At 46.6% G+C, this 19,187-nt stretch overlaps 1 protein-coding gene across 3 annotated transcripts in view; it reads right to left on the bottom strand.

The window, feature by feature from the left end:
* Positions 1-2,169: 2,169 nt before the first annotated feature.
* The window catches only part of nsg2 (neuronal vesicle trafficking associated 2), a 160,909-nt gene continuing 143,891 nt past the window's right edge, over positions 2,170-19,187 (bottom strand). For all 3 annotated transcript variants that reach the window (XM_072512098.1, XM_072512096.1, XM_072512097.1), the window contains exon 5: positions 2,170-3,338. In XM_072512098.1, coding sequence (XP_072368199.1) covers positions 3,135-3,338 — 204 coding nt within the window. In that variant the 3' untranslated portion in view covers positions 2,170-3,134. The remainder of the gene's footprint in view (positions 3,339-19,187) is intronic.

Below are 19,187 nucleotides of genomic sequence, written 5' to 3'. Positions count from 1 at the left end.
TCTGTAATTTGCAATGTTTATTTTGATAACACAAAGAAAAGTGAATACAGAACAAAATCTTACCTGTAAATGTTTTTTTTGCACAATGTCAGCCCTCTCCCTCTCAAATTGCCACCTTTTTTTCACAAGACAATTCCAACACCATTCTGTGGAGCCAGTCTGCACTGGACATTTATCCTTACGATGCTTGTTTCGGTCTGCATTTTATTATGCCATTATACTTAGGAAAAAATTGTACATACGATGCTCATAAAACAGAGTCTAAATTTAATGACCCGGCACTCGGTGACCCAGAGAGACATTTACTTAATGGCACAATCTGTAACTAAAGTAAGTGCTTGCAATGAAATATTTTGAGCTTGCAGAGCTAAACCACTAATTGGAGATGTTCTTCACAACATAAAAGCTATTTGTGACTGTCTGCCATCCTACAATTCCCCATGGAGAGAGGAAGAAAACAGCTGAGAAAAAAATGCTTTCATGATGAATACAATCATCGAGGTCTGAGGGATGAAAGGAGTATCAGAACTACTTAATGAAATCTGCAGGTCCATTAAAGAAAAAATACTGTCAGCGGGTGCTCTATGATTCACATCGGCCCCAACACCATAGGCCAACAATAGAATATAAATATAAAACAGTCTTCTCAAGAGAGAATTCCCCAAAGGATTTGCACCACAATTGAGGAGAGAGATGAATTGTAAGTTCAAAACTAGAAGAAAATGCAAACCACCCCATATTTGCTTTTGAATAAAGATCTTTCATTATACCTTTAGTATTAGCTTTAAATTGTACATCTATAATTCCACCATCTATTTAAAAGCATTAATTTATTTTGATAAACTGACATATGCAATGGTAAGGTTAGATTTTGACTTTAAAATATTTTCTCTTTGTTTTACAAACACAAATAAATTATACTTTTAACTATATTTTATGTAAAGTGTTTATTATTGGCATTTGCATTTTTGGTGAGTAAGGACTGAAAGAGGGGTTGATTAAGGGCTCTTCAGAAACTGACTACATGATGGTCTCTTCCCATTATGTTCTTCCACAGAAAAATGTTACATAGCATTTTACAAAATAGAAACAGGCCGTTCAACTTAAACCTTCTTCATCCCTTCTTCATCCAACCCTTTTTATAAATGCCTTCAAGCATTTTCCTCTTATTTTATCTTTCTTCTGGCGTCTTAGGACCAGAAATTAACTGGCTTGGAAATGAAGAGTAACTGCATGTTTCAGCATGGGCAACATTTATTGCATTTGGGGGATGGTAGCATGGTGTTAATGTTACTGGATGAGTAAACTAGAGGCACAGACTAAAGTTTCAGAGATAGGAGTTCAAATCCCACTATTGTTTCTGGGTGAAATTAAATTCAATTAGATAATAAATCTGCAATACAATGTTTGTCTCATTAATAATAATCACAAAACTACTGGATTGTTGTGAAAATGCATTTGGTTCATTAAAGTCTTTCAAGGAAGGAATTCTGCTATCCTTACCGGTAGAATCCACCAAAGAAGCATGCACATACCAGCTGGTAGAAAGCAATAACTAGGTTTATTCCGTATACAATAGGTCTCCACTCCCCGAAGGGTCTCCCTCCCAGACCTGCATCCAGGTCAGGGTTTATATACAAGTGAGGGTTCCCCTAACTTAGGGGAAGCCTCGCCACCATTACCGGGGAATTCATAATCCGTGGAGGCTACGGGGAATCGGATTGTCCTTATACTGTCACCTCGGTGGGGGTTATAACATTACCCTAACTGGCTTACCTGTGCTTCCAAACCCATAGTAATGAGGCTGACTCTTAACTGCCCTCTCAAATGATCTCTGAAATGGTCTAGTTCAAGGACAATTAGAGATGGGAAATACACGCTGGTTTTTCCAAGAACATATTTTAAAATATCCTAGACTTTGACATTATTGTACATAAAACCTGTTTTCACCAATGCTTGCTACGGTAGAAGGGAATTAAAGATATTGGTGTAGCTATCATTATATGCAGGTATAAAAGAAATGGCGTTGCAACAATGCAGATCGTGGTTGTGCCATTGAGCTCAGGAAGGAGCATTAAAGTCATAGCTAATGAAAGTGAATAATGTTTGCTCGTTTTGTTTTATTTGTGATCGGCAGGATGTCCAACAAAAATAAAAAAATAACTCCTGAAATTGTCAAACACATCTAGCTTTATTTCTTAATCGGAAAAATCCCAAGAAACACAACCAAAAATACTTTAGTTTCTGCTAGATAGTGACAAAAATACACCACAAGGAATTATAAATTATTCCTTCTTTTTTACATTAGCTTGAAATCAACACAATTGACAATGTAATATTACATGTGAAAACATGAGAAAAATGATTCTGCGCTTGTGTTAAATACTATTTATTACAATCCTCTACCAAGCTTCAGCTACAAATCTGATAATTTTTGTGAAATCTAATTAATAAATCCCCAAACTGCATCCCTTAATATCAAGAATTCATATGTACAGCAGTCAATCACTATCCCTTTCCAAGCATAAGCATTTCTGTAGTATGCAGGAACTACAGAGCACCCAAGTGTCTGCAGGCATAGGAGAAATATTTATCATCAACTGCTCTTCAGCCAATGGCTGAATTACATAAGCTTATCTTATCTATCTGGTTTACTTCTAGAAAAGTGCAGCCACAGAGGGTGACAACATTATATGATTATAACTGTACACGTCAGCTAAACGTGCAAAATTTCATGCACATAAACTGCTCATGCAGGAAATGCTCTATTTCAAATAATGAGTTAAATGTGCACTGCCTCTGTCTTCAGCTGAGAGCTCACAAAACACTTTGTGAAGGTTATTTTTGAAATTCAATTAAACAATAAGAACAAAGTAATTGATGACAGATTTCTTCAAGTAGCCTATTTAAAAATGAGTCTATAACGTGAAGTGCAGCAACACCAAACATGCCTTTGTACAAAAAAACTTCAGAATCAAATACAAATCAACAAGGACAAGGGACAAAAGAAACAATTATTGTATAATCCAAATACTGCTTCTTTTCGGAACTGATACAACAGTTCGGTATTAGCAACCTTAACACCTTTCACTTAGTTTTATGTTTTGAAAAAAACGTCACCCCTGGTAAGTTGTTCAGTGACTATCATTGCTTGAGGATTTTGAATCATGTTCTGCTGGTTTCTCAGCTGATGCAGCAGGCAGCCATGGAGAAACTGACCGGGAAGTGGTTTGTTTAGCCAGGCTGTAATGGCTGATGACCGTGTAGAATCGCCCTCGGGAAGTAGAGTCTTGTGCTGAGTAGTAGGCTTCAAGAGATGCTGGTATACAGCGTTTATGCTGCCAAAGAACAAAAATAAAATGATCATTACTTGCTTTGGTTTTTTTTTAAATCACAAAGTAACAAATTGCGCTTAAAGTAAAATAAACCTGTGAACCTTTTCAGTCCCTACAATCTAGTTAAAATAGTCCCTGTTCAGATATTAAAGCCATGGAGAATAGCAAGTTTGAGCTGAGACTGATTATGTGAGGCAGTCATGTATCCATTGCAACAAGAGAAGGTGGCACGGTGGTTAGCACTGCTGCCTCACAGCACTAAGGACCTGGGTTTAATTCCAGACTTGGGTCACTATGGAGTTTGCACTTTCTCCCTGTGTCTGCATGGATTTCCTCCGGGTGCTCCATTTTCCTTCCACATTCCTAGAATGTGCAGGTTAGGTGGATTGAGTCTTCCCAGAAATGCAGATACATAATCCAAACATTGAGAAATTGTCAGAGGAATTGAGGGAATTGTTCTCTGGTTTTAGAAACTTCCCCTTCATCAATTTTAATGGGCCCTGTATTTGATGGCCATAAACCAACTCAAATGGGCTAAACCCAGGAGATTGGTTCAAAGAATCACTGGTGGCAAATAGTAAAAAATCCGAATCTTTGTCCCAGTCTCTTGGTTAGCCATGGCAATGGACCCTAATCATGGTCCTGAGACTCTGATGATACCTCTCCAAAGCTCCTTGCGTTTGTGGATGATAGGTGGTTAACTTTAACTGTTTGATACCCACACCGCAAATTTTGTCGTGGAAATTTTTTGAAATGAAGTTAGAATCCTGGTCCAGCTGTACTTCTAAAAGTAGACCATAGCGTGTGAAAAACTGCATCAATGTTTCCACTACTACCTTAGCTGTAATGGTTCACAAAGGTGTATCTTCCGGAAAATGAGTAGTTATATCCATGACCGTAAGAATGTACTGATGCAATGCCTTCGTTTTCGGAAATGATCCTATGCAATCTACTAACACCCAACTAAACAGTTTCTCAAAAAAGGGTATGGGTATTAATGGTGTGGGCTTAATCATATGCTGTGGATTACCTATTACCTGACAGATATGACAGGTTCTACAGAATTGCACCATATCCTTGTGCAGTGCTGGCCAGGAGCAATGCGTGACTGAGGCCTGAGTTTTCTGAATTCCAAGATTTCCTGCCATGAGTATCCCATGAGCTATCCGAAATACTTCCCTATGGTACTTGGGCGGTTACCACTATCTGATGAACAACCGTCCATTCTTCATCCACTGGTCTATGAGGATGTCCGTTCTTAATGTTGTAGCACTCTGGAATCCCCCAGCCTCAACGTCTGTGAGAGCTGACTGTGTCTCTGTATCTACTTCAGTTCTATCAAACACTTAATCGGAATAACCCTCATTCTCAAGGATAATTTTGGCTACTTGACCCTCTGATTGTGGTGTGACTTTAATCTCTGGTGGGGAACCTTGTTTAACCATCACCCTGGTCACCACACAGGGGGGAACAATTTCTGGAAATTGCTCCTGCAACTGTTCTGAATATTTATCTTCCATTGGCCTGTCTGTGATCATGGGTGAAATGACAACCTTCACTCCTGCCACATCATTCCCCAAAAGTAAATCTGCTCCGTCCACTGGTAACCTCTTAACCACTCTGACCATTAATGGACCTGACACTAAATAACACTCCAATTGTACTTGATACAGTGGAACTGGGATATAATCTCCACTAATCCCATTCACTGATACCTTAGCTTTCACTGAGTTCTCTGGAGGGAAAACAAAATCTTCTCCAGTAAAAAAGCTTGAGTAGCACCCTTATGATAGTTATGGATTTGGCGACATCAGTTTATAGGGAGATCTTCCCCTTAGACACTAACCCTGCATATCTCTCATCTAGCTCATTCCTCCCACCTTCTCCCGCAGCAGTGTTTGCCTCTGGTCTCCTAAGTCCAGTTAAAGCCACAGTCTGCTGTGTAGTATTCTCCACTTTCGTTCCCTTTTCGGAATCCTCCTTATGAACTCCCACCAGTTCCATGGGCTTGTAGCCACCTGGGTTGGCCAACTCCCGACGTAAAATGGAGAACAGCAAAGGCTGCAGGGAAATTCAGCCAACAGAGGCAGAAACTAGTAGGTGCAAGTTTACTGTGTATTAAACTCTGCAAAAGCCCAGACAGCATCGATACAAGCAGCCATCTGCATAATAATGTAGCAGCCATCTACATACTAATGAGCGATCCCCGGGTACAATCAAAACATTTGGGATAAACAAAGCCAAGCCAGACTCCTCGGCGCCAGCAGGAGCCAACACAAAAGAGGTTAACAGACACCATCGATCAGGGAACCGCTCCAGTATTGGAGAAATCGAACCAAGCGATTGGAACGAAGTCCAATCACTTGGAACCAGGTATAGGGTCCACCCCGAAAGGCGGGAAGCCCCTGGGGACTATAAAGTTAAGCCCCCAAGTTCAAATCGTTCTTCTTGACCGGGTTACTCAGCAACACGAACCAACCCTTGACAGTGACCGGTTCAGCTGCCACCGAGATCCAGCAAGCCTTAAGTCAACGCTCGCTACGAGATAGGCGCTCCTAGCTACCAGTCCGTACCAACCTTGAATCCCGCAGACTCAGAACCCGAACGAAAGGCCATTTGTTCCCCTGACCTGGTGGGTCAGTCCGAAGCTAAGTATAGGCCTGTTAGTTGTAGAAGTAGCTTAGAAGTAGAATTTATGCATGAGTAGCGATTACTGTGTATAATAAATGTGCTTTGATTTGAATCTTACTAATTGATGTATTGAGTTATTGATCATTACTTGAACTTGAACCTCGTGGCGGTATCATAAAGATACCTGGCGACTCGAGAGCAAAGGTTATAAAACAGAGCAATTGAACCAACCAAAAGTTAGCAACAGGCTTTTCTTGCAACTTCCAACGTGCTGAACAAACGTGTCCCACCTTGTTACAATGGTAACACCTCGGCTTCCGAGTCTCACCTCCACCCTCAGTACCTTCTTTCCTGCTCTGAGGAGGAGATCTTGGAACATCCCAGCTAGCCATTCTTTATCTTGGCCACCTGGCTTCCTTTCACTCCCCCACTTCCTATCCCTTTTCAAAACCACAGGGTAATGGAACAAAGGTTTAAATTTATGAATTTGTTCATAATCGCCAGCCATAGTTGCTGCCTGCCCAGCAGGCATCTCCCTTTAGTCTTCAACATGGGTTCTTATCAAAGAAGGTAGGATTTCTTAAATTCCTCAAAGAGAATGGCCTCTCTCAGAGCCTCATAGCTAGTTGCAACTCCTAATGCTCGTACCCATCTATCAAAACTTTCTGCTTAACCCTTTTGAATTTGGCATACATCTGTCCTGGCTGTCTCCTTAAATTCCAAGACTTCTGCCTATATGATTCGGGAACCAATTTGTGCGCACCCAGGATAGCAGTTTTTACCTTGTCATAATTCTTGGGCACCCGCTCTGACAGGGAAGCATAAACTTCCTGTACCTGCCCTATAATTTCCTCTGCATGACTAATGCACACTTTTGTCTTGGTCATTCCAGTTGGGTTGCTATTTTCTCAAAAGCCCTTCTCGTTGAATTTTGGGCAGACCTGTATAAATCTAAACATATCACCACTAGGTTCCGTTCTGAGATTAAGCTCCCCTCTAATTTCCGGCAGCTGCCCGCTAATTTCCAGCACCCTAAGCTAGAAGTCTCTTTCTTTTGCTTTTTCCTCTCTCTCTTTTGCTTTTTCCTCTCTCTAATTCCAACCTCCTAATTTATATCTCCATTTATTTTTATGTTTGCCTCAAATCCATTTCTTTTTGCTGCATCTCCATTTCCTTTCCGATTCTTTTTAATTGCCTTTCGTGCTTGAACTGAAACCAAATTTTCTGCGGCTCAATTTCCCCACCAGAAAACGTCCTTAATACTACACTACTTCATGGGTTCTCCTATGTTCCTAGTATCTCTTTCAAATTTAAGTGCTGAGCAATTGTGCCAGTTACCTTCACATTCCTAGCTCGAGCTGGTACCTCTATTTTCAATTCCCTTGCCAATTCAACTAGCTTGTCTTTTCAAAGCACTTTTGAATAAACCAGAGACAAGTCGTCCACTTGAAGAAAATGATTAGCATATTCCAGAGACATCCTGTTATATTGCTACAAACCTGCTGCCTCTTTGTTTTCTATACTGCAACTCAAACTTCGCTGTCTACCGTTCCAAAGATCCCGGATGAGCTCCCAAATTATGTTACTGCACCCTGGGCTAGTGTTCAGTCAATTCCCGTCCCACTTGACTCAGGTCACAACACAACTGAATTAACCAATAACTCTTAGAAAAATACCACCTAAAGAAAGCCCTTAGCAGATTCTAGAAACGTCCTGTTATACTGCTACAAACCTGGGGCGTCATTCTCCGACCCCCCGCCGGATGTCAGGGCTAGGCCGCCAAAGATGCGGAGCATTCCGCACCTTTGGGCCGGCGCGATGCCCGTCTGATTGGCGCCGTTTTTGGCGCCAGTCGGCGGACATCGCGCCGTTGGGGGAGAATTTCGCCCCATGTGTCTCTTTTTTCAATGTCAGCCAATTGGTATCAGCCTGAACAAAAAGAGAGATGCTGCAAAAGGCCTCAGTACCCCTCAGTTAGGGAAGGGGAAATCAGCCAGAAATATCATACTTAACCACGATCGAGTATTCTGTGCTGTAAATGTGTGTGTATTGGTGCAGAGTCAAAAACAGCAACAAATTTGATTGTGGTAACTCCTACATTGAATTACCTACTTACTATTGTCAAGATGTCACATAAGGGGTGATTGAGTGAGGTACCAGATGATATCTGGGGCGTGATAGAATGACCTCGCCGCACACGACGCGACAAGGCCATTAAATGTCACGAAAGGCCTTTCACGAGGTTTGTGATGCTCAGAATGCCTCGTGAGGTCTAACGAGGTCTTGCAAGACGTCACAATCTGGATCCTGTCCTTGCTGAGTGAAATCAAGATTTACATATTTAAGTGAGCCATTAGGCTCATTTAAATAAGACTGCGCCAGATTCTCCTGAGGCCTGGGAACGAATGCCTGCACCTGGGAGACCTCACTATGGCACCATTTAGCATTGGTCCACACAAACGTGGACCAGGCATAATGGCACCTAGAGCGTCACCCAGGCCATCGGAGACCCCTGGTAGTCGGGCTCTGGGAAGGGTGGTACCCTGGCACTCCTGCTGGTACTTGGGCACCTTGGCACTGCCAGCCTGACCATGTAGTGCCACCCTGGCACTGCCAGGATGCACTGGTGGCATTGTCAGATTCACAGGGGCATTACCAGGGTGCCAGGCTTGCAGTGCCAAGGGGCCTACGTGACAGGTTGCCAGTGCCAAGTATTGCTGGGGCTGCCCTGTTCTTAAGAGGGGGGGGGGGGCTTGAGCATCCTTGAGAGGTAAGTTGGGGGATTGTGGGAGGGGGGCAGTTCTGGAGGTCAAAGTGCAAAGTTCAAGGTGGGGGGTCAAGAGATCGGCATGGACAGGACTGGGACCATGTAATGGTCAGTTGACTTCGGGCAGGAATTTCTAGTCTCCCACCCTACACCTCTAGGTTAAAGTCCAACAGGTTTGTTTCAAACACTAGCTTTCAGAGCACTGCTCCTTCCTCAGGTGACTATTTTCAGTCACTATTTTCAGGAAAGACAATTGGCAAGAAAAGGAGAAAAAAGAAACAGCCCTATCTAAACATCTGGATGGCACTGTTGGTTGATGTTATGCCAATCCCTTCTCTGCCACCACCAAAAGGGACAGGACACTCATAATTCTGCATTTCCTGCATGAGTGCAAAGAATAAATACAGCAAGAATATGGAACAATTGACAATATTCCAACCTACATAAGAGGCCTTGATCGTAGTGGTTTCTTGCTCAACCATAAACATTGAGGCTGCCTTTGTTTTGTCAAAGCTACATGGTTCCACTCAAAAATGGTCAAGAAGAACAGTGGCTTCAGTTGGCAGAATTTGTACCAGGCACCATGTTGGAACATAAAAACATTGTGCCATGGAACATAAATAAGTTGAGCCATGTAGAGTAGGGAAATAAATTTGGTCTCGTCTAAGCTCATCTCCAAGGTCATTGCAGCTAGGATTGTAGTTGGCAGTCATTTTTTCATTTTGTTTTTGGGTGGTCGATGACACTAGCAAGACCCCATTTACAGCACATTACTAGTTTCCCTGCAAAGTTGTTGTGGGCCATCTTCTTGAACCAGTGTGATTTTTACAATGATAGTGCTCTTGCAGTGGTATCAAATTATTGAGTTTGGAGGATGGAACAGGCTCCCCCCCACCGAAGAACATCAATCGACTCAAATGGGATTTTACAATATTACACAGCTACCTTGGAAATTGTTCTGGGACCAGCCCTCAAATGAGTAGATGTATTTACTTCAATTTCACAACTCATTGGATTCAAATTCATGACATCAATATCATAATGACAAGGCTATTGTATCTCTATACTCCAAATGCATGTGACAGAAATGGTTGTATTTTTAATTTGCCAGGCAAAATTATTACTTAAAAGAAAAGGACACTGTAGGTTAGAAAATTCACTAAGTTATTGTCAAAGGGAACTGAACTGTGTGTGGAAATAGTTTTTAAATCTCGCTTTGCCATCCATATATGCAACTGTGCATACATGATTACATATTTTGTTCATTTTTCTATGTATTCCCAGAGGCCACAGGGGGGTGACAACATTGTTTCATTCAGCTAAACAACATTGCTGAATTTTCAGGCTAGTTTAATTTGGAATGGCATAATTCAATGATATAAAATCAACAAGAATTAAATGTGTTTAAACATATGGGAAGTGTAGCATATAATTGCTAAGAATCAACATGAGGTAAACTATTGAATTAAAAATCATTTTAGCTGATGATCAGGCAGTTAGGCAGCTGTGATCCGTGTTCAATTATAAACTACAGGAATAAAATTTTAAACATCAAACATATACACATTATATTAACGAAACACGATATATGGGGGAATGTTTCCTATTTATATTTTGGGCTTTAAATATAAATATAGTTGAACATACTAATTTGACTGATGATTACATCCTGGTAATCAGCTTCTAGCTTATAAGTGTAGCAATTACACAATCATTAATATTTTGCACAGACTGTTCCAGTTCGGCTTTCGCCATACGTACTTTATTCACCAATATGTACAGGGTACAATTCCTGGGTTTCACACCTGATTCCAGTTGTAGTAAACTATTTACTGGTACATAAGACATATGACAACCCTGTTTTCCTACTATTTTCAAAGATGGAAAAAGCATATTGGCAACCAATGCGTACAAACCAAAACTGCTGGTCAAAATTACTTGCAAGTTAAATAATTTACAGAACCAAAAAGAACAAAATATTAAAGCAACAGAATACCTAAATATATAACCAGAAGCAAGCTACAAGGAGTTAATATACCTTCTTCGGAAAGGAGTTAATATACCTTCTTCAGAAAAGAGATTCTTGCTTCCCTCATTCATGCCTTTGATACCTCTGGACTCGCCTCTTCCATTTAAAGAAGCATTGCTACAACTGTACAAGGCAACGATGAGACCGAACCTGGAGTATTGTGCAAAGTTCTGGTCCCCTTATTTGAGGAAAGATATAGTGGCATTGGAGGCAGTTCAGAGGAGGTTCACTAGGTTGATTCCAGAGATGAGGGGTTTGTCTTAAGAAAAGAGATTGAGAAGTTTAGGCCTATACTCTCTAGAATTTAGAAGGGGGAGATCAAATTGAGGTAAATAAGATGATAAAGTATGGATAAAGTAGACGTGGAGCGGGTCAATGACCACGAGATGAAATGGTGAAACTATTGAAGCTTTATTGCACTAGATGTTAAGCCTCCTGCAGCTGGAACCAGAATGGAAGTAGCGCAGGAGAGCATACACTTTTATACAGCGCCTGCTGGGAGGAGCCAGCAGGCTGGGATTTACTGTGTTAACTGTAGTACAGTGGCAGTACCGTAATACACGTAGTGTGTGACCAGTGGTGTTTACCACAGAGAGGTCATAATCTCAGGATAAGGGGTAGCAAATTTAAAACAGAGATGAGAACTACTTTCCCCAAAGTGTCGTGAATCTGTGGACTTCGCTACCCCAGCGTGTGGTGAATGCTGGGACAGTGAGAAAATTTGAGGAGTTAGATAGATTTTTAATTAGTAATGGGTTGAAGGGTTGCGGAGAACGGTGGAGTTGAGGCCTGATGAGATCAACCATGATTGTATTGAACTGGAGCAGGCTTGAGAGGCAAAATTGCCTCCTCCTGCTCGTAGTTCTTTTGTTTTATGTTCTAAGAAAGAACTTTTCTGCCTAATTCCATCTTCCAGCTACTAGTTTGTGGCCCTGTAGGTAACAGCACCTCAAGCACAAATCTAGTGTTCTTGATTAATAAGGGGATCAGGGGTTATGGGGAGAAGGCAGGAGAATGGGGATAAGGAACATATCAGCCATGATCGAGTGGCGGAGCAGAATCAATGAGCCGAATTCTCCTATATCTTATAGTCAAATTGTACATGGGTGGTGAAACCATACCTGGAATATTCTGTATAGTTTAGAAATCCTTATTAACAGAAGGACATGCTTGCCTTAGAAAGTACTACAAAGATGAACTAGATTGATTCCTGGGATGAGAGGGTAGACCTATGCCAATATGCTGAATAAATTGGGCTTATATTCGCAGGAGTTTAGAAAAATAAGAGGTGATCGCATTGAAACATAAAAGAGTCTGAAGATTCTTGACAGGGTAGGTACTGAGAGGTTGTTTCACCAGGCCAGAGAATCTAGAATACAAGATCACAATATGGGAATAAGGGGTTGGTCATTTAGGACTGAGATGAGAAGAATGCTTTTCAGCCAGAGGGTTGTGGATACTCCCCATCATTGAGTTAAGGCCGAGACAGACAGATATTTGGGGTGCAATCTAACCAAAATAAAATAGAGTCCGTTTAGCGACAGGAACAATCCCGCTATGTAATGTGCAGGAAGAGATTGGGTCGCCATTTTTAAAGGGCCCCTGGATCCCTTGACTCCCCGACGTGACCCCCGGGCCCTCCCAACACCCCAACTCACCTGTTGGGGTCCCCAGCCCCCCACACCCCACCTCACATGGGCAGGAGACCCCGAGCCCGAACCACGACGCGGGCACAATGTCAGCTTGGCACTTTGGCACTGCCAGGCTGGGATCCTCGCAGTGCCCCTGCCAGTGCCATCTGGGCACCCTGGCAATGCCAGGCTATTAACCGGGTGGCACTGCCAGGGTGGAAATGCCAGGGTGACCAGGTGGCACCAGCAGTGCCAGGGTGCCACCCTGCCCAGAGTCTGACAACTGGGGGCCTCCAATCGCCTGCAAGACCCCCCAGGTACCGTTCCGCCTGGTCCCCATTTATGGAGACCAGTACTGAGTCGGGCCCAGCTGGGTTCTCCTCGGTGAGGCTGATAGATACCGGGTGGTTGATCGATCCAGCGTCAGCATAGCTAAGTGGGTTCTTAAATTCACTTAGCTGTGCGTGACCCCGTCCGCTCATTGTGGGCAGGATCCAGATTGCGATGTCTTGCAAGATCTAGTGAGATCTCACGAGGCATAATGGCCGTCGGGAATCCCGGGAGAGGCCTCACCCGGGATCTACTAGCCATGTCCACTCCGATTCTGGCTGAACGCGCTGTAAGATTGCGCCCTTGATCTTTCAGTAAATCAAGGGATTTGGGAGGTGGAGAGGTGAGTGAAATTAAATGAAATGAAAATCGCTTATTGTCACAAGTAGGCTTCAAATGAAGTTACTGTGAAAAGCCCCTAGTCGCCACATTCCGGCGTCTGTTCGGGGAGGCTGGTACGGGAAGTGGAGTTGAGGCAGAAGATCAGCCATGATTGTATTGAATGGCAGAGTGGTTCAGTGGAGCATTAACACTGGCATGGGCTGGCTGGGCCAGTGATGCGCAATCAATTACTCTCGAGACAAGGTGAGTCATAACTAATAGGATTTAATCAGCTGGAACTGTTCCCAGCAGCTTCGATACAGAAAGTGAAGGCTGCTGGGACAGCATCGGTTTTTATACCCCGCCTCTCAGGGTGGAGCTATGTACGTTAGCCAATGGTAGACTCCTGGGTCTAGCCAATGGTCATCCACCTCTCAGGTACCGCAATACCTGGTATTACCACATTCACCCCCTGTTAAAAAGAACCCGGCGGGGTGATGGCCAGCGTAAATGTCACCTTTCGCATGGTAGGACCAGGTATTGAGGTACCGTGATGTCGAGGGTAATAGAAAAGTGTTCGTGGTGCAGCAATCAGTCGATCGGGTGGCCTGGTCGTCCTTCTGGAGCGTCTGAGCTTCGGCGGTGATCCTGATGGGGGCCCCGGCGGTTGCAACTCCGGGAAGGTGGTGTTGTCCTCCCAGGCAGCTTCGTCACCTCTAGGCAGCGCTGTTGGGATGAAAAGTGGGCACGGGGAGGGGCGCCTGCAGGGGGCGTCGGTGCTTGGCCGGGCCTGGGTAGGAGTGGCGGCAGTACTGACCCTCCGGTCAGGTGCTGCGGGGAGAGTGGGAGTGGGGGCGGTGGTGCGGGTGCGCGTGGGGCTCCGGCGGGCGCCAGGTCCCGAAGGGAGACCGTGTCTTGGCGGCCGTCAGGGAACCCTACATAGGCGTACTGGGGGTTGGCGTGCAGCAGGTGGACCCTCTCAACCAACGGGTCCGAATTGTGCGCCCTCACATGTCTCCGAAGCAGGATGGATCCGGGTGTCGCTAGCCAGGTTGGGAGCGAGGTCCCGGAGGAGGACTTCCTGGGGAAAACAAGGAGACGTTCATGAGGTGTCTGGTTTGTGGTAGTACAGAGCAGCGACCGGATGGAGTGGAGGGTGACCGGGAGGACTTCCTGCCAGCGGGAGACTGGGAGATTCCTGGACCGTAGGGCCAGCAGGACGGTCTTCCAGACCGTTCCGTTCTCCCTCTCAACCTGCCCGTTTCCCTGGGGGTTGTAACTGGTCGTCCTGCTGGAGGCGATGCCTTTGCTGAGCAGGAATTGACGCAGTTCATCGCTCATAAAGGAGGACCCCCTATCACTGTGGATGTATGCGGGGAAACCGAACAGTGTAAAGATCCCCTGGAGGGCCTTGATGACGGTGGTTGTGGTCATGTCTGGGCAGGGGATGGCAAATGGGAACCGGGAGTACTCGTCAACCACGTTCAGGAAGTACGTGTTGTGGTCGGTGGAGGGGAGGGGGCCCTTGAAATCCATGCTGAGGCGTTCAAAGGGACGGGAAGCCTTTATCAGGTGCGCCTTCTCTGGCCGGTAGAAGTGCGGTTTGCACTCCGTGCAGATTTGGCAGTCCCCGGTGACTGTCTTGACCTCCTCGATGGAGTAGGGCAGGTTGCGGGTCTTGATAAAATGATAGAAACGAGTGACCCCCGGGTGGCAGAGGTCCTAGTGAAGGGCTCGGAGGCGGTCCACTTGTGCGGTGGCACAAGTGCCGCGGGACAGGGCATCAGGAGGCTCGTTCAGCTTCCCGGGACGGTACAAGATCTCGTAATTGTAGATGGAGAGTTCTATCCTCCACCGCAAGATCTTGTCGTTCTTAATCTTGCCCCGCTGTGCATTATCGAACATGAAAGCAACCGACTGTTGGTCCGTAAGGAGAGTGAACCTCCTGCCGGCCAGGTAATGCCTCCAGTGTCGCACAGCTTCTACTATGGCCTGGGCCTCCTTTTCGACCGAGGAGTGGCGGATTTCGGAAGCATGGAGGGTGCGGGAGAAGAAAGCCACGGGCCGGCCCGCTTGGTTGAGGGTGGCCGCCAGAGCTACGTCGGATGCATCGCTCTCGACCTGGAAGGGGAGCGACTCATCGATGGCGCGCATCGTGGCTCTTGCAATGTCTGCTTTGATGCGGCAGAAGGCCTGGCGGGCCTCCATCGACAGGGGGAAGGTTGTGGACTGGATTAGTGGTCGAGCCTTGTCTGCGTAATTGGGGACCCACTGTGCGTAATACCTGAAGAGGCAGCGCTTTAGGGCCTTGGGACAGTGAGGGAGGGGGAACTCCATGAGGGGGCGCATGCGTTCGGGGTCGGGGCCTGTGACTCCACTTTGCACTACGTAGCCTAGGATGGCTAGACGGTCGGTGCTAAACACGCATTTATCCTTATTGTAGGTCAGATTAAGGATATTTGCGGTCTGGAGAAATTTTCGGAGGTTGGTGTCGTGGTCCTGCTGGTCATGGCCGCAGATGGTGACGTTATCAAGATACGGGAACGTTGTGCGTAAGCCGTATCGGTCAACCATTCGGTCCATCTCGCGTTGGAAGACTGAGACCCCGTTCGTGACACCGAAGGGAACCCTTAAAAAGTGATAGAGCCGCCCATCTGCTTCGAAGGCAGTGTACTGGCGGTCACCATTACGGAGGGGTAGCTGGTGGTAGGCAGACTTGAGATCCACTGTGGAGAAGACCTTGTATTGCGCAATCCTGTTTACCAGGTCGGCTATACGGGGGAAGAGGGTACACATCCAGCTGCGTAAACCTGTTGATGGTCTGGCTGTAGTCTATGACCATCCTATGTTTCTCCCCGGTCTTTGCCACCACTACTTGAGCCCTCCAGGGGCTGTTGCTCGCTTCGATTTATGGGCAGCACAGTAGCATTGTGGATAGCACAATTGCTCCACAGCTCCAGGGTCCCAGGTTCGATTCTGGCTTGGGTCACTGTCTGTGCGGAGTCTGCACATCCTCCCCGTGTGTGCGTGGGTTTCCTCCGGGTGCTCTGGTTTCCTCCCATAGTCAAAAGATGTGCAGGTTAGGTAGATTGGCCATGATAAATTGCCCTTAGTGTCCAAAATTGCACTTAGTGTTGGGTGGGGTTACTGGGTTATGGGGATAGGGTGGAGATGTTGACCTTGGGTAGGGTGCTCTTTCCAAGAGCCGGTGCAGACACGATGGGCCGAATGGCCTCCTTCTGCACTGTAAATTCTATGATGATAACCACTTCCCTCAGCAGCCTTTGGACCTCCGACCTGATAAAGGTCCGGTCCTGGGCACTGTACCGTCTGCTCCTAGTGGCGACGGGTTTGCAATCCGGGGTGAGGTTCGCAAACAGGGAAGGCGGGTCGACCTTAAGCGTCGCGAGGCCGCAGACGGTAAGAGGGGGGGATAGGGCTGCCGAATTTAAAGGTCAGGCTTTGCAGATGGCACTGGAAATCCAGCCCAAGGAGGGTGGCTGCGCAGAGGTGCGGCAGAACGTACAGGCGGAAATTGCGGAATTCCCTGCCTTGGACAGTGAGGTTCGCTAGGCAGAACCCCTTGATCTCCACTGCGGGTGACCCGGAGGCCAGGGAGATCCTTTGGTTTACGGGATGGGTGACAAGAGAGCAGCGCCTTACCGTGTCGGGGTGAACAAAGCTTTCCGTGCTCCCGGAGTCGATCAAGCACGACGTCGCATGGCCGTTGATGGCGATCGTCGTAGTAGCTTTCACTAGCATCAGGGGCCGACTCTGGTCCAGAGTCACCGAGGCCAGCTGCAGTAAAGGAGAGTCCTGGTCGGGCAGCGTGTAGTCGGCTGTGCTGGGGTCCTGAGGCCCCATCCAAGATGGCGTCAGCCATGGGTCGCACATGGAGTCCGGGGGAGCAGAAGATGGCAGCGGTGAGGGACAAAATGGCGGCGCCCACCCGTCCAGCGTGGTGGCCGGGGGGGCAAAATGGCCGTGTCCGTGGGTCGCACGCGGCCTGGGGATAGGAGAGCGGCGGTGGGCTTTGGACGGCCGGGACCTGAACGAAAGGCTGCCGATAGTCGCTGGAGACTGCAGCCACGGCACGGGCCTGGCAGACCCCGGCATAGTGGCCCTTCTTGCTGCACCCTTTGCAGGTGGCGGTGCGGGCCGGGCAGCGCGGGCGGGGATGATTCGCCTGCCCGCAGAAAAAGCAGCGTTGGCCGGCGGCGATAGTGGGCCGTCTCATCGCGCAGGTTTGCGGGGTTAGGGGATAGGTCTGGGGGGCTGCCGTTACGGGGTGCCATGCAGCCCAGGGGGGCGCCGCGCATCCGGTGGCAAAAGCCTGCGCGTTTTTATACGCAACGGCCATAGACCCCGCCAGGGCCCGTGCCTCAGTAAGTCCCAGTGCGTCCATTTCTAGGAGCCTTCGGCGGATATCAGGAGAAGTCATACCTGCCACGAAAGCGTCCCTAATCAAAAGTTCTGTGTGCTCGTTCCCCGAAACTGGCGGGCATCCACAGTTCCGGCCCAACACTAGCAGTGCCCGATAGAAGTTTTCCAGTGTTTCTTCGGGGCTTTGCCTTCTAGTTGCCAGCAGGTGACGTGCGTAGACCTGGTTCACAGGTCGGATATAATGTCCTTCTAGCAGCTCGATAGCTGCAGCATAATTCTCCGCCTCCTCGATCAGAGGTAGATCGCAGGGCTGACCCGTGAGCATAGAAGGTGCATTTTCTGCCTTTCTGTGGGAGTGTCGGTGGCCGTGTCGACGAAGCTCTTAAAACACGCCAGCCAATGCTTGAAGATAGCAGCGGAGTTGTCCGCGTGGGGGCTGAGCTGAAGGCACTCTGGTTTGATACGGAGATCCATCCTTCACTGAAGTAATAGCTGATTAAATTGATGCGCAATCAATTACTCTCGAGACAAGATGAGTCATAACTAATAGGCTTTAATCAGCTAGAACTGTTCCCAGCAGCTTCGATACAGAAAGTGAAGGCTGCTGGGACGGCATCGGTTCTTATACCCCGCCTCTCAGGGCGGAGCTATGTACGTTAGCCAATGGTAGACTCCTGGGTCTAGCCAATGGTCATCCACCTCTCAGGTACCGCAATACCTGGTATTACCACAGCCAGATTGCCTTTTTCTGTGCCATACCCTATGTAAACAATTAAAGCTTTACCGAAGCTTCTTCAGATGCCATTGAACTTAGTTTACAGCATGTAAATCAACCCAGCAGATAAGACAAACCCATCTTCTCAGACACAGATAATGTTTAGGCCTATATTCGGAAGGGAGTTGCCCTGGGAATCTTCCATATTGATTCCAGACACCATAAAGTCTTATAGCATCAGGTCAAACATGGGCAAGGAAACCTCCTCCTGATTACTACTCACTCTCTGCAGCTGATGAATCAGTACTCCTTCATATTGAACACCAATTGAAAGCAGCACGGAGAGTAACAATGGCACAGAATGTATTCTGGATGGTGGACTTGAATGTCGATCACCAAGAGTGGCTCGGTAGCATCACTACTGACCAAGCTGGATGGGTCCTAAACAACATAACTGCTAGAGTGGGTCTGTGGCAGGTGGCGAGGAAGCCAACAAGAGGGTAAATCCTACTTGATCTCGTTCTCACCAATCTACCTGTCGCAGATACATCTGTCCATGACCGTATCAATAGAAGTGACCACCACACAGCCCTTGTGGCAATGAAGTCCTACCTGCACATTGAGGGATACCCTCTACATTGCTAAATGGGATAAATTTTAAACTAATCTAACAACTCAAAACTAGGCACCATGTGGCATTGTGGGCCATCAGCAGCAGAACTGTATTCAATCACAATCTGTAAACTCATGGCTCTGCAGACCATCAAGCTGAGTATCGACCCTGGTTCAACGAAGAGTGCAGGAAGGCATTCCAGGAGTAGCAGCAGGCATACCTAAATATGAGATGTCCACCTGGTGACGCCACAACACAGCGCTATTTGCATGCAAAACAGCAGAAGCAGCATGCGATGGACAAAGCTAAGAGATCCCACAACCAATGAATCTGATCTAAGTTCTGCAGTCCTGCCACATCAAGTCGTGAATGGTAATAGAAAATTAAGCAACAAACTAGAGGAGGAGGCTCCACATGTATCCCCATCCTCAA

This window comes from Scyliorhinus torazame, chromosome 7 (assembly GCF_047496885.1).
Source record: "Scyliorhinus torazame isolate Kashiwa2021f chromosome 7, sScyTor2.1, whole genome shotgun sequence".
NCBI lineage: Eukaryota > Metazoa > Chordata > Chondrichthyes > Carcharhiniformes > Scyliorhinidae > Scyliorhinus > Scyliorhinus torazame.
The sequence above is the reverse complement of the archived record's forward strand: the minus strand, read 5'-3'. Positions and strand labels throughout refer to the sequence as shown.